The following is a 15136-nucleotide window of genomic DNA, read 5'->3' as shown; positions in this document are numbered from 1 at the left end:
TATTGCACGTAGAGGTCAACTTTTCGACTGCCAGGCACCCTGAGACCAATGGGCAGGCGGAGAGAGCAAACGGTATTCTCCAACAATACCTGAGGTGTTATGTCAATGACAGAGAGAACGATTGGGTCGAAAAGTTGGCACTAGCGGAATTTGCTTACAATAATGCTGAGAATGTGTCCACCGGGATGAGCCCCTTTTTGGCTAATTATGGGTGCCACCCCAGGGCGTTTCCAGGGGAAGGAGGGGAAAGATGGAGTGTTCCGGCCGCGGAACTTTTTGTAGAAGAAATGGAAGCGATCCATCGTCAACTCCAACTCAACTTAGAAAGGGCCAAGGAAGAATATAAGAGGCAGGCAGACAAGAGCAGAAGGGAAGGTGAAACAATTAGGGTGGGGAGTCGGGTCTGGCTATCAACCCAAGGGTTGCCGTTCAAGGGGGGTTGCAAGAAATTGAGACCCAAAAGATTGGGACCATTTGAGGTCATCCAACAGGTCAACCCAGTGGCGTTCAGACTCCGGTTACCGAACCACATGAAACTGCACCCAGTATTCCACAGGTCATTACTGTCACCATATAGGGGGGAAGGTGAAGGGGTATCCACACGGGGGCCAGCCATAGAAGAAAGGGAAAGCCGCAACCATGTGGCGGAAATCATCGACTCCAGGTGGAAGGGTAATCAGGTGGAGTATTTGGTCGCGTGGGAAGGGGAACCGGAGTCGGAAAACACCTGGGTGAAGGCAGAGGAGGTCCGTGACGAGATCTTGATCGAAACGTTTCACCAAAGGTTCCCCAGGAAACCTCAGCCAGTAGCGAGGTTTCGGAGGGAGTACTTTGGCACCACCGACGATGAGGAGGAACTGGAGGGATTCAGGGAATCGGAGTTGGAAGGAGGAACAGACTCCGATGAGGAGGAGTACTTGGAAACCGGAGACAGCAAAAGGTGGAGGGAAGTGTTCGAAACTTCGGAAGATGAGGGAGGTTCCTTCAGGGGTTTTGCTCCCTCGCCTCCCGCAGAGGAGGGGAGGGAAGGGGGTGAAGGGGGCCCTGGAGGGGAGGTGGATGTCAGGGAACTGCCATCTGAGACTAAGGAGGTGAAAGGGCTCATGGAGGGTGAGAGAGACCATTCAGCGGAGGAGGGGACCAGCAGGGGGAGAAGTGGAGTTCCAAGGGAAAGTGAGTCGGAGGGAGGGCTCAGAGACACTTCAAGCGGGAGCAGCGGGGAGATTTCAGGACCTCCTGTAGGGACACCCACTCCTCGGCGGAAACTGTCACGCCGAGAGTCCAGAAGACGCGTTTCCGTTAAGGAGCTTTTATGCTGGAAGAAGTTCCGTAAACGCCCACTGTCCGATTCAACGAGCGATTGATGGAGTCATGTTTAAGGAGCTCCATCACAGACAGAGGTTTGGGGACTTAGCCAAACTCTGAGGGATTAGGATTTTACGCACAAGCAGCTCATCATCCCATCACACATATCATTTGTAAATCCTGCTTGGAAGTGTTGTTTATATGCTTGTTTATCCAGAATTCAGTTGAAATACTTCTGCTTGTTTTGAAAACGATGCCATGTGTTAATGTGAAGTAACTGAGTACATGATGAACGGTAGTTAGCAGACTGGCCCACATAGTAAAAAATTGTAGGGCTGATGAGTAAATCCCTGGAGATTTTGAGGCAGATGGTATCTCACCATGTTGTCTGGAACTTGTAAGCTATTAGCGTAATGGAATCTTTAGTTTTAAATAAACAATGTCATCATTTTTTTCCCTTCTGTTTCTTTAGTATCAACTTGATGTAACTACAACAGTGTTTATGAAGAATGGGCAAGATTCACTACATAAATTAAAACAAAGTCCCAAATGTGTAACTTTTTTGTTTGTTGAGAAGCTAGCATGAAATAGCACCTGAAATATCTGTTATGCTAAATGTTAAGGTGTTAACTTCTGCTATAAGTGGTTACATAATCATGGTGTCTACTTGTAATTTACAACTGTTTACATATTTCTCTTCATTCTAGAGTTAGGTTGCCATTGTGGGATGCTGTATAACAAATATAGCATGGCTCACTCTTGGTATCAAGGAAAAGGCTGCATTTTATGGATCTCTCTCCCAAGAAATTCAGCATGCTGCCTCTTCCATTTAGATGGCCTTTGGAGATCCTTTTATTCCATGGTTTATATTCCACTTTATATGGTTTTAAAACTTATTCTTGCTGGCTCTTTGGTTTTTGCTGATGTGTTTTATAATCTATTGGATACTCTAGATCAGTGTTTCCCAACCTTGGGTCTCCAGCTGTTTTTGGACTACAACTCCCACCATCCCCAGCTAGCAAGACCAGTGGTCAGGGATTATGGGAACTGTAGTCCAAAATCAGCTGCAGACCCAAGTTTGGGAAACACTGCTCTAGATCAGTGTTTCCCAACCTTGGGTCTCCAGCTGTTTGTGGACTACAACTCCCATCATCCCTAGCTAGCAGGACCAGTGGTCAGGGCTGATGGGAACTGTAGTCTGAAAACGGCTGGAGAACCAAGTTTGGGAAACACTGCTCTAGATACTGTGTTTTAATTGTTTTGTTATTTCATAACTATTTTGGTTACATGAGCTGCCTTACAGGAAGCAATTTTAAAGGTGGGGTAAAAATACTTTCAAATAAATAATATTGCTAGGGTTTCAGCATGCATTCAGAAGGAGAATTATATTCAAGGATACTGTTTTCCTGGAAACAGGACTGCCGCTTCCAGCTGGTATACCACTGGCCTTCCCATTGAGTAATGTCCTTGTTGCTAACAAAGAGAAGTAAGGCTTCTGAGATCTAACACTGTCACCCGTTCTCATTTCAGTGATGTTCTGGCACTGCCCATTTTCAAGCAAGAAGACTCCAGCCTTCCACCTGACAGTGACACAAAACACCCACCATTTCAGTATGTTATGTGTGCTGCAACGTCTCCAGCTGTCAAACTGCATGATGAAACCCTTACTTACTTAAACCAAGGTTAGCATTGTTCCTCTGAGCAGACTTCTGCTGCTCTTGTATATGGCTACATTTTAATAAATTTTAAATGTCTGAAATAATAATCGTTGTTCAAAATACTTGCTCATTGTAAATATCTGTGCTTGTTTTGGTATCCTGGTATGTATAGCGAGACAACAAGGAAAGGCATTAGATTTTATAGTTATGAAACTGGAATACAAACATTTCCATTAACAGGAAATGTGTGGTTTTTTCTAGATGCTGGCTAATCCCAACATCAGATTGAATGGTGTCATATGATAGTGTTCTTTGTTTCTCTTTCGGAAAAAGCCAGACTTGAAGTTCTATTGAGAAATAACAGTTGCAGTCAAGGTTAATCGTATTGCTAAATAAAATGAAGTTTAGACTACGAAGATAGCTTGTGGGGTATGAAATAAGTTTTTGAGAGCTCTTAGACCTCTAACATTATTTATGCATTGTTTTCGATTCAAAACCTTCTGGCACTTAATATATTCTCCTAAACATTCCTTGGAATGCTTGGTGTAATTTAGTCATCTTGGCAATGTAGTGTTTAAGAAAGTGCATTAAGTTAAGGGAAAGGTGTTCCTATGAGATTACCTATGATTCCCAATTCAAATGCATTTCCTCAACTTTGTTCATGGGGCAGGGATTGTGGTACATTGCTCTTTAAGCTGCATTTATAGCTGCTTTTAAATTTCTGTATTGGGATAAGATTTATTCCATATGTTCATTTTTTAATATTGGGAAAAACCCTCTTCTTTTGATACTTTGATGCAGTATTTCAATAAATTAGAATCAGTGTTCATTGTCCTAAATTTAATACTAGATTGAGGAAAGCGTCAGATTGTCACGTAACTATTCATAGATGACTATTTGTGTTATATGAATGGGAAACACAAAAAGGAGAATAATTTTGACATTTATTTCCTTGTACTAGGATGGTTTCAGCCTGGTGACTACAAGGCTTGATTTCTGTTATTGCTTCTCCATCTCTTGTAGTGTGTTTTAAATCACTGGTTGTTTACAGTTATGTCCATCCTGATTTGTGCATTGGCTGTCTATAAGAGTGTAGGCTGTATTTAAGATGGCACTGTGGTTTTCAAGGCTCTGTTTGATACAGGCACAGACATTCCAGATACGTTGTAAGAACATCATTTAGAGATACAATGTGCCATCTTAAATCAGTAGATAAAAGGTGCCATTTGTTGTCGGCAGAATCTTTAGCTTATAGTAGCTGTCTTCCAATTTACTTTCCCTTCTTCCTCACTTTTGCAAAAGGGCCTAAATAATTTTCTTTCCCTCATGCTAGAGGAGCTTTACCATTGTGTATTTTCCCTTTCAGATTCCACTTCCCTCTTTTTAACAGAACAGTTTAAAATTGTTTTAATATAATGTATTGTACTTCAATGTCTTTGAAAGTATTGCAGTAAAGTGGCATTTGGCCAAGGGCACTACATAAGTAAAATTATTATTTTTTTCCCTTTGAAAGGTCAGTCCTACGAAATCCGGCTGTTAGATAATAGAAAAATGGGAGATATGCCAGAGATCAATGGGAAAATGGTGAAGGTATGTTGTTGGCTCAGTCCTGATTCCCGTCTCTTGTGATTCTTTGTAGCTATTGGAGCTACTTCCAATGACAACATTTCCCTGTTTTGGCTCTTAAAACTGCAACAAGGAGAGAATGCATCACCCACTTTCTAATGGCAGAAGTTTCAGTATAGGTCTTGGACATCCCCAAAACTTGTACATGGCTGGACATCCCGGGATATTCCAAAGAATTCATGTCAGTGGTGTAGGATGTCATTTCATTTCTAGCATTTCCTCCTGGTAACTTTTTAGACCATCCAGGGCTGAGGTCTGAACTGCGTACTTCAGCTCTAAATCCTCCTGCTCCAATTCAAGTATATATAGTTCACTCTAATGTATAAAGGCAGGAACAGTTGAATGTGAGGAATCAATAAGAATATGTAACCATTATTTAATTAGCTTTTAGTTTCACTTTTCAGTTGTAGGAAGTAAAAAAGTACTTTGTGTAAAGTCTCAGTATTCAGAATACTCAGCAGAATTTAATACATGTGGCTTTGGATTAAAAAAAAGGTTATTATACCTGCCTAAAAGGTGGCTCAGTGCTCGTGATGCTATCATAGCTTTCTGTATTTGAGATCAGGTATGAGCTTTTGGAACTTTTACAACACTTTAAAATTTGGATTGTTTCCCCTTTCTGCTTATTCTGAGCTAGTCTTGACATGGGGTGAGGACACCCATCACTATTCAGTACCCAAATAGCCTTCACTCTTTACTTGTGAACTATTCTCACTGAAAATCCCTGTTAGACAGACGAAAACTAATATAGAGACTGAATTATGAATTTCTAAACATCTAGGGCTTCTTTTAGTCACAACAGCTGTGGATGTTTATCACCTTAAGAAAAACATACCCTAAGCTGCCTGGCAAGTGGGTGAGGAAACTCCTGGCTCTCATGATTCCCAGTCCTCCAATCTGCTGGCGTTACCTGAGACTTCTAAATCAGTGTTACGGCTGCAGTCGACAAAATAATTTAGAGTAGATGTCATAGGGTACATGAGCCCATTTTAGTTGAGTTATACAAGTATATTTCCAGCCTGGTTGTTCACCTCCCTTCTTGTTTTCTGAAAGGAAGAATAATATTGCGAAGCAGAGAATGAGGTGTATGTTTTTTACTTAAACTGGGTGCATATTCTTACTCTGGAAGAAATGTCCTTGATGATTATTATATCTTAAAGCACAAGTACTGAGGAACTTGCTGATGGATTTATTGATTCCTTACTTTGAATACTAGTGCTACTTAACTGGTGTGATATTTACAAAATTCTAAACAGAGTAGTCCAGTCATATTTGGAGGATACCACATGGCTAATCTGGATTAAATTTTTTTTGTATCTTGCTGAATCCAGGTTACAGCTTCTAGTGAATATAATTTTTAACAGGTTCTGTTTTCTAAAACTTGTACAGACTCACTTGCTCTCACATCAGTACCTCCCCCCCTTCTTTTTTGTGTGTGTCCCGCTCCAGTTTTATATTGCTAACACATAGGTTTGTCCAGTCCCATCAGCCTGTATAGTTTTTCTTTGAAATCAAGGTAGCTCAGTTGGTAGAGCATGAGACGCTTAATCTAAAGGACGTGGGTTTGAGCTCCACAATGGGTGAAAGATTCCTGGATTGCAAGGAATTAGACTAGATGATCTTCATGGTCCCTTCCAACTCTATGATTCTGTGATACCCCTTTCTCTGGTGCTCTGTGAGTTGCAAATAATTCAGGAACTTTTATCTCTCTGATAGAAGAGAGAGTGCACATAACCAGGTAGAGAATCATCAGAATGTTCAAAGTTAGTTTAAAACTAAGGTATTGTCACTCTGCAGGCTATCTGTGAGAAGCTCATACCTTTGTATACTTCAGCATTCCTCCAAAAGGAAGCATGGCTCTTGTCTGTATGATTTCATTGCAGTAGGAAAATTTGGGTGGGCATAGCATTGGCACATTTTTACACTGCGAACTAGATATCCGTCATCTTTTATTTTAGAGTATTATAAGAGTTGTGTTCCATGACAGAAGACTGCAGTATACTGAGCACCAGCAACTTGAAGGCTGGAAGTGGAATCGCCCTGGAGACAGATTACTTGATTTAGGTAGGTGTGTTAATTAACATAGCCTCTTCATATGAAGAGATGAATTAACAAGAGAAGTGTTAACTCTTCTGACATATATATAGTAGAATTTGAATTGTACATGGTTTAAATAATGCATTATTACGTAGATTACCACAAAGGGCGCGGTACATGAATTGTACATGGTTTAAATAATTGTACATGGTTATTTAAATAATTTAAATATTTTCTTCTGACGTATATATAGTAGAATTTGAATTGTACATGGTTTAAATAATGCATTATTACGTAGATTACCACAAAGGACGCTGGTGGCGCTGTGGGTAAAACCAGTGCCTAGGACTTGCCGATCGTATGGTCGGCGGTTCGAATCCCCGCGGCGGGGTGAGCTCCCGTCTTCGGTCCCAGCTCCTGCCCACCTAGCAGTTCGAAAGCACCCTTAAAGTGCAAGTAGATAAATAGGTACCGCTTTATAGCGGGAAGGTAAACGGCGTTCCGTGTGCTGCTCTGGTGCAGGCTCGCCAGAGCAGCGATGTCACACTGGCCACGTGACCCGGAAGTGTCTGCGGACGGCACCGGCTCCCGGCCTCTAGAGTGAGATGAGCGCACAACCCTAGAGTCTGGCAAGACTGGCCCGTATGGGCAGGGGTACCTTTACCTTTACCACAAAGGGCATTGGAAATTCTCTCATTCATTTTGAGATACCCTGTTAGTAACAATTAATAGATGGTGTGATCAAAGCACTAAGATGGTATTTTTTAAAAAAGAAAGACTTGAAACTTTAAACAAAATTTCTGCATGTTCATTATTGCTACTCTCAGTCTGTCCTAAGAGAACATTATTTAAGATGAAAATGTGCAAATGAAAACTTCACTGCATTGTTTCCCCCCCAAAACTGTGTTTATTTTATAAAGATATTCCTATGTCAGTTGGAGTAATCGATATAAAGACAAATCCAAGCCAGCTTAATGCAGTTGAATTTCTGTGGGATCCTGGAAAACGAACATCTGCCTTTATTCAGGTTTGAAGATTTGTTTTCTTAAGAAATGATAGTAGTCTTTAATGGTGGGAAAGAAATGTTGGTGATCTTCAATGATTTAAAAGAGCTGAAACACAGTCCTCGCTCTTCGTAGTTGTAACATCACTCTTGTTTACTGTATGCAAGAAGTTAAATAATTGTCAAAATCTTGAAAATAATTTTTTCTCAAATGAAGATTACAACATGTTTACTTCCCCTCCCATAAAAAAGAAAATTGTAATACTGTAGTGACAAATGAACACCATATTGTCACTTTTTTTTAACCCCTAGGTACATTGTATCAGCACTGAATTTACACCTCGTAAACACGGAGGTGAAAAAGGAGTTCCTTTTAGGATTCAGGTTGACACTTTTAAACAGACAGAAAATGGAGAATACACTGATCATTTGCATTCGGCCAGCTGCCAAATCAAAGTTTTTAAGGTAAGAGATGCTAATGAACAGCAGGGAGGAAATTGGCGTACAGAGGCTTGTAGTATTTATTTTTCTAAAGCTTGATTTCTGTGTGTAATTTAATTTTTAGCCAAAAGGGGCAGATAGAAAACAGAAAACAGACAGAGAAAAAATGGAGAAACGAACTGCTCATGAAAAAGAAAAATATCAACCTTCATATGACACTACAATTCTCACAGAGGTAATAATACTGAAATGTTTTCGTTTGCAGAGATAAATGGCGCATAGTACACATAACATACTTTGATCTAAGTAATGAGTGTCAAGGGGTGGGTCATAAGCTAAATATATCTAAAAGTAGGCTTTTCATATGACAGATGTCTTTGACAAAGAAACAAAGACCCATAAAACTTAGGATTAAGTAGAAATTTATATTTTCTTAAAACATTTGGCTTTGCTCAAACCTCATGTACATGTCTAAAAGCCCTTCAGTGCTGAAAGAAAACTGTCTCAGGATTTGTTTTGTTCTTGTCTGGTTTGAGCCCAGAGCTGTATTTTAGAAGTTATTGAATTTATGGGCAGAGCCTCACTGGGTTCTTGCATTTCTTTTTATTTAAACACCAGTGAGTTTCCTATAGCTTTCTAACGATTGCAGAAATTTTTAAAAGGCTTTTAAATTTTCCTCACTGTATAATGAAAAGAAATTGATCCACATCTTTGGTGTTTGTCCAGATGAGGCTTGAGCCTATAATTGAAGATGCAGTTGAACATGAGCAGAAAAAGTCCAGCAAGCGGACTTTGCCAGCAGACTACGGTGATTCTCTGGCAAAGCGAGGCAGTGTAAGGGACTTCTGCTTACTTTTCATTGTGCAAGTTATCTTGTGCAGTGTTAGATATAGGACCAATTTCCATCACCCAAGATTAAAAAACAAGGATTTTGTCTGCCTTGGCTTAATTTCGTGCACTTTCGTTTACCCACAAATTACTTCATGCTTGTATCTTAGTGAGAAATACTTCCTAAATCTAACACATAAAAATGTCAGCAGGCCTGTGACTCTTAATAGAAGCAAGAGCTTCAGTTTACACCTGAAATGGCTTTATTGAATAGCTGTGTTCTTAACGACTGTTTTCTATCCTGTAATTAATGGAATGAGAAGTAGCAATATCATTCAGCTGAGATGTATTTTTCTTTATTTTCACATGTAAGTTTCCACAAACTATTTTTTTTTTATGGCTCTGTGTTGTCTAACTATTTGCAGTAATAATACTTTGCTTTCCTTATTAATGGCTTTCCATTTATTAATACTATTGTTAAATTCCTAAATGAGCTTGGCCTAATCATGTATTTGCTCAATATGCAAATATTTATATGATACACTTCTTAAAAGTACAAGCTGACAGTTGAATAATGCTATGTAGGCCTTTATTCTTCCCTTTGTACACACAACAAAATAGGCCTTCTCCATTTGTTAGCATGAAAGCAGCTGCCAGTGAAAGAGCCAGTTCAAGCATATCCAGCTGTTAAAATGTCCTTGGCTAGACTGACAATACATTTGAATGGTAACATTCTCTCTCCTATGAACTGGCACTTTGAATTCCAGCAGAGGCCCTAATTTGACCCACTGTCTGTTTTCTCCAAATCACATGTACATTCCCTATATAGCTATCTTGATTATCTACTGTAAAAAATAAGAATTATATACCACTCACTCATATAAAATATCAACCCAACAATGTATACAATACAATAAAATGTAAGATGCAGAAAATCAATACAAAATGCTGGCTCATTCTGAAAAAATAAAAAGTAAACAACTGAATAGACCTGTCTGGCATAAAAAATAATAATGATTCATGAGACATTTGAAAGTAAGCCATGCCAAATCTCTACTGGAAGTGTATTCCAGAGTGTGGTACCAGAAACATAAGTGCCTGGCTTCTAGTTGAGGCCAGTCGGACTTCTGAAACATGGGGGATATGTGATATTGAGTGTGGAGCAGGTAAAGTTGTGGCAGCAGCTGAATGGTTGAGAGCATACAGGGTGCTCTCAGTTGTTCCTTTGCAGGCAGGCCTTGCTGATCAGCTCTGTCAGCAAGCAAATGACAGGTGGCCTTCAGGGAGGTGGGGATTCAGGCAACTGGGCTGAAGAAGTTCCCTTTCACTGATGTAGCATGCCAACGCTTTCTGTCCCTAAGGTGTCAGTGGTGGAAAGCTCTTGTTGGCTTACAGGATGGCAATCATCACTGAGTACTATCTTATGGTAACAAAAAACCCCAAAACCTTCCTTTTAAAAAGCCACTAAATGTTTTTTGTGCCATTCCTGCTCCTTCCACTGTATGGCAACCTGTGAAGTAGATTGGAATGAGAAATAGCAGCTAGCCCAAGATCATCCAGTGAGCTTCATGGCTGGTGGTGATCTGAACCTGGGTCTTGCTGCTCTACACTGAATTTTCCCAAGAAGTTTTCTACCCCCACTAGGCTGGTCAAGTTTTCACATGATTCTACTGTGTCCTCTTTCTCATAGCTTTTGCATTAATGCTTTCAATAAGGGTTTCAGCAGTGTCCTTTTGGTCAAGATATAGTGAGAATTGGAAATCTGTTCTGTCCAGTCATGACAATAGCAGAAGACTAAAGAGCTCTTCTGAAAGACCTGTTCAAACTTGTGCTGCAATCATGTATACAAACAGTTGGCTCCTTTGGTTGGAAACAGAAGAATGCACATCTGAGGGAAAGTAATACAAAATAGAGAGAACATTTACAAATAAATCACTGCTAAGTTCTTGAGTAGAGGTCCATGTAGTAAATAGTGGTCAACATCTAAAACTTTCGCTTAGAATCAAATGTGTGCTTTAAGTGTAACTTCAGAAGGCATAAAGGCTACTGATACTTACATCTTAAATTTACCATAAATGTGCAGCCTAAAAAGGTAAGGGAGGGTAATCTAAAAAGTTAAAGGGATAGGGATAGACAGTCAAAGCTTTTATCATCTTTTCATTTTTAACTGACAGAGGAGGCTTTCTGTTTATAATTATTGGTATACAATTCTACTGGGTCATGGGAAGGACTGGTTGTGGTGGACAAAGCAACAGGCTTACACAGGAGCAGTGGGACGGCAAACCTCCACCCACAGAGAGAAAGCTCTGCAAAATCTTAGTTTCTGGTATAACCATCCCAGGGACTATAGGATAGCACCCTTAAAATGCAGTACCCTTAAAAGGTAAAGGTAAAGGTACCCCTGCCCGTACGGGCCAGTCTTGACAGACTCTAGGGTTGTGCGCCCATCTCACTCAAGAGGCCGGGGGCCAGCGCTGTACGGAGACACTTCCGGGTCACGTGGCCAGCGTGACATCGCTGCTCTGGCGAGCCAAAGCCGCACACGGAAACGCCGTTTACCTTCCCGCTAGTAAGCAGTCCCTATTTATCTACTTGCACCCGGGGGTGCTTTCAAACTGCTAGGTTGGCAGGCGCTGGGATCGAGCAACGGGAGCGCACCCCGCCACGGGGATTCGAACCGCCGACCTTTAGATCGGCAAGCCCTAGGCGCTGAGGCTTTTACCCACAGCGCCACCCGCGTCCCGCAGTACCCTTAAAATGCAGTAATTATTCAGCTAGAATGCATTTGCTTTAATCCAGCGTTAATTTCTGCTTAGCTGTCATAATCTTGAGAAAATTATTGATCTAAAATGTCCCATTTAATTATAGGCAGCATGGATTACAATCTCAGAAGGAATATCATTCAGTTAGTATATTGAAAGCAATCATAATGTAATATAAAATACATACTGTATCAAAACAAATGCTGAACCTTCACATTTCAGGCACCCAGAAACTTTGTGGCACCTTCTTATACTTACTTCAGTTGTTGCTGTTGTTTTAAACTATTACATTTAAAGAGAATATATCTTTTTTTAAAAATTCTTAGAATTCACACCTGGAAGTAAAAAATGCAAGCATGCATATTTGGGTGTAGCTTCAGTGTGGTGTGCACATCTTTGAAATGCATATTTGCTTTGTCAGAAATCAGAACATGATTTATTGTTGCCCTAGAATTGGGGCTTAATCCCCATCGTGCACCAAAGGCGTGAAAAACAGCCACCTGTACATGCCAGCTTCCCCCTCTGCTTTCTGTGCGCTTCAATTGAGATGAAGTTCTTTCCCTGCCTGTAAAGAGAGAGCATGCATTTAATAATATTTGTACTTAGAAGTAATGATATATAATAGTAAACAATAAAACACAGAACTCTGTGTTTGTCAGGCTTGTTGAAACTATTTTCTTGTTGAATAAAGAAAAAAAGCCAGCTGGGAATGGTTCTGCTCTCTTTTCCCTAGAGGGTATGTGTGAGAGAGGGAGAAGGGTTATGAAATTGGCGTTCATAGCCTTCTTCCGAATGTGCATGGTTTCATCCTGATAAGAAAACGCAGCAAATTGCTGTGATTACAAGTTTAGAGGTGGTATTCCTCTGAGTACTGACTACTGGGCACAAACAATGGATCACTATCATGTTCTTACTCTGTGAGTGTCCAAAGACATTTGACAGATTGCTTTTGAAAGTAGGATGGTGGACCTTGGACTGATACTACAAGGTATGCATGGTTCTATTCCCACCCACCCTAATCATGCCAAGCTAGCATATGATCCACCAATCCCTTGCAAATGAGGACCCTGGTAAGTTGTGGCTTCCAGTTACAGGGAAGAATCTAAACTTGTTCAGCTGAACATGCTTAGAATCCTCCTCCAGACATTCAATGGTTCAAAGCACTGCTTCAGAATTAGATAAACTAGGTTAGACCTTTTTTTTAAAAAAACTGATCAAGTAATGCATTCTGGATATAGGAGCTGGCACGCAGTGCCCTTTGTTGGAGTGCATGTTTCCTTAAAGTATGTGGGAAAAGTTTCTCCCCGTGTTGTGTTGCTGTTTCCCCTCCCTTTCTGTGAGGTAGAATGCAGCTTGCTAAAACTGGTTGTAGAATGTGAATGAGAAGTTCAAAAGTGCCCCTCCCTTTTTTATGTTTGCAGGAGATCTAAAGTTCCTTGCCGTATGTGTGAGGTTCTCCCCTTTCTTGCTTTTGGGTGCTTAACACTGTGCACATTTGAGATGCCATAAAGTTTTGTGGATGTGTATCTAAATTTTAAACTTAGGTTTGTTTCAATGCTATTAAATTACCATGGCTTCCCTTAGGAAACCATTGGAATGAGTTTTTGGTGAGAGATTTCTGGTTCCTTGTAGGCTTCTATGTTCCCATGGTTCTTTTGGAGGAAACCATGCTAGTAAAGCCAATGTACATGAGCCGTTTCTGGGTATTTCCTACAGAGTCATCCAGCTATACTGGAACAACTTGAGCAGTGGTAATGCGTGGACTTACCTTTAAAATTTCCTGTTTTTGTTAGTCACTCACTGAAAACAATCAGTTTATGGAATAGTTTAGAAATTCAGGTATGAAGAGATCTGTTTGTAGGGGGGGAAAGTCATTACTAAATTTATTATCACAAGGCACGTATAAACTTTTAGTGACTTAGCTTGAGTTGTATGCATGTATAGTAAATATATAATTATTTGATAAAATAAGTGAGGACTGGTAGAGAGCTTTGGAGAAAGTAAGAGTTATGCTCTTGCAAAGTGAAGCCCAGCTTTAATTATAAAACTGCTGTTTTAATGTTTCTCTTTTCTCTAGTGTTCACCGTGGCCTGATACATCTACTGCATTTGTGAACAGTAGCCCTACCCCAACTCCAACGTTTGCCTCTACTCCACATAGTACTACTTACAGTGTCCCAGACAGGTATGCTTCTCTTCTAGCATGACGTATCTTAAATCAAGATTAAGACTGAAGAAAATGATGCTGTGGAACTTGTATGTGATTTCCTTGCGCTTCATGATCTCTCTTGGGATAATCAGATTACAAGAAATTATAATACAAAGCCCAAAGCTTTACAGAAACATGGAATGGACAAGTTAACCTGTGTCAACATTCCTAGCTTAGTAGTGTAAGAGAGGATATTGTGTTGTCTCCTGCTCTTAGTGGGACATCCTCCTTTTTTCATGCTGGCCATTGAAAAGTCTGCTGCTATTTTATATTGTTTTAATTAAGGTGTTTCATGTATTGTGCTTTTAGTGTATATTTCTTTTAATATAAGTATTGTTTGCCACTTTGGAGGCCTTTGGACTAAAAAGTGGTATGTAAACAAACCATATCATTTAGTCTCCACTGTAGACTATTGGGGCTGGGGGGCTACTTGTACTTTGTCACAGGCAGTGAAATGTCCTTTACCAACCCTGTTCTAAGTACAGGATAAGGAGAAACAGCCCAGGTCTGTATTATGACAATATTTTATGGTCTTCAGTCTGGAAGTTGAATCCTATTGCAAGTGTGTTGCACTGCTATGTTGTATTGTCTAGAGGTTAGTGTAAAATTCTGCCAATAAGACATTAAAAATGTACCTGTTATAAAATTGCTGGTCATTCTCTTCTAGCAGTTCAGTGCAGGAGGTGCTGACAGATAAATGCACTTTAAAACAGCACATGCACTGGAGATGGTTCCTAGTTGGAATTCTAGCACTGAACTCCCAAACTGCTTTGTTAAATTTATGAAGTTCCATCCCAGCCTGAATTTGCAGTGGGAAGTTTGCTGGCAGGAAAATACTTGAGAGGAGTGCCTCTGTATCACCTTATAGCTTCAAAAAACACAGGTAAAATAATCATGTAATCTTCCTTTTCGCATCCTTCCCTGTCTAGCAATTCATCATCTCCAAATCACCAAGGAGATGGAATTCCTCAAGTATCGGGAGAGGTGAGTGCCAGTTTCTCATGCTACCAGGAATCCCTCATGCCATGTAGATAGAATGCATTGTTCCTTGGTATTCTGAGGAGCTGTGGGGTTGATGAAATGGGCTGGACAAAGACCGGAGCACGAGTGGTGGAAACCTCACTCCAAAGCTGAGGTAGAAAGCTGATACATTGTGTCTATCACATGGCCTTGAAGGCAATGACATTACAGTTGACTGCATCCATTGCGTCCGCAAGGAGTCCGCTCCAGAGTTCCATGTCGTCTGGGGACTTGTTACCCCAGATTTG

The 15136-nt window shown here is 40.5% G+C and overlaps 1 protein-coding gene and 1 long non-coding RNA gene across 4 annotated transcripts in view; one reads left to right on the top strand and one right to left on the bottom strand.

Moving 5' to 3' along the window:
• Positions 1-15136, top strand: part of UBP1 (upstream binding protein 1) — a 35037-nt gene that overhangs the window by 9748 nt on the left and 10153 nt on the right. For 2 of the 3 annotated variants that reach the window (XR_008327126.1, XM_053359542.1), the window contains exons 2-10: positions 2836-2987; positions 4477-4553; positions 6548-6653; positions 7547-7653; positions 7942-8094; positions 8195-8305; positions 8797-8904; positions 13738-13844; positions 14798-14852. Coding sequence is in view for 2 of the 3 variants with exons in the window: in XM_053359542.1 (XP_053215517.1) it covers positions 2836-2987; positions 4477-4553; positions 6548-6653; positions 7547-7653; positions 7942-8094; positions 8195-8305; positions 8797-8904; positions 13738-13844; positions 14798-14852 (976 nt within the window). In the remaining variant the exon portion in view is untranslated. The remainder of the gene's footprint in view (positions 1-2835; positions 2988-4476; positions 4554-6547; positions 6654-7546; positions 7654-7941; positions 8095-8194; positions 8306-8796; positions 8905-13737; positions 13845-14797; positions 14853-15136) is intronic. The other variant, XM_053359543.1, reaches the window with a different exon arrangement.
• Positions 10579-13742, bottom strand: LOC128398457 (uncharacterized). Its single transcript, XR_008327129.1, has 2 exons — positions 12161-13742; positions 10579-10786 (listed from the first exon to the last, which is right to left on the bottom strand). It is a non-coding gene; the product is annotated as an uncharacterized LOC128398457 (long non-coding RNA).

The sequence above is a fragment of the Podarcis raffonei genome, chromosome 12 (genome assembly GCF_027172205.1).
Source record: "Podarcis raffonei isolate rPodRaf1 chromosome 12, rPodRaf1.pri, whole genome shotgun sequence".
Taxonomy (NCBI): Eukaryota; Metazoa; Chordata; class Lepidosauria; order Squamata; family Lacertidae; genus Podarcis; species Podarcis raffonei.
This window is presented reverse-complemented; position numbering and strand designations above follow the sequence as displayed.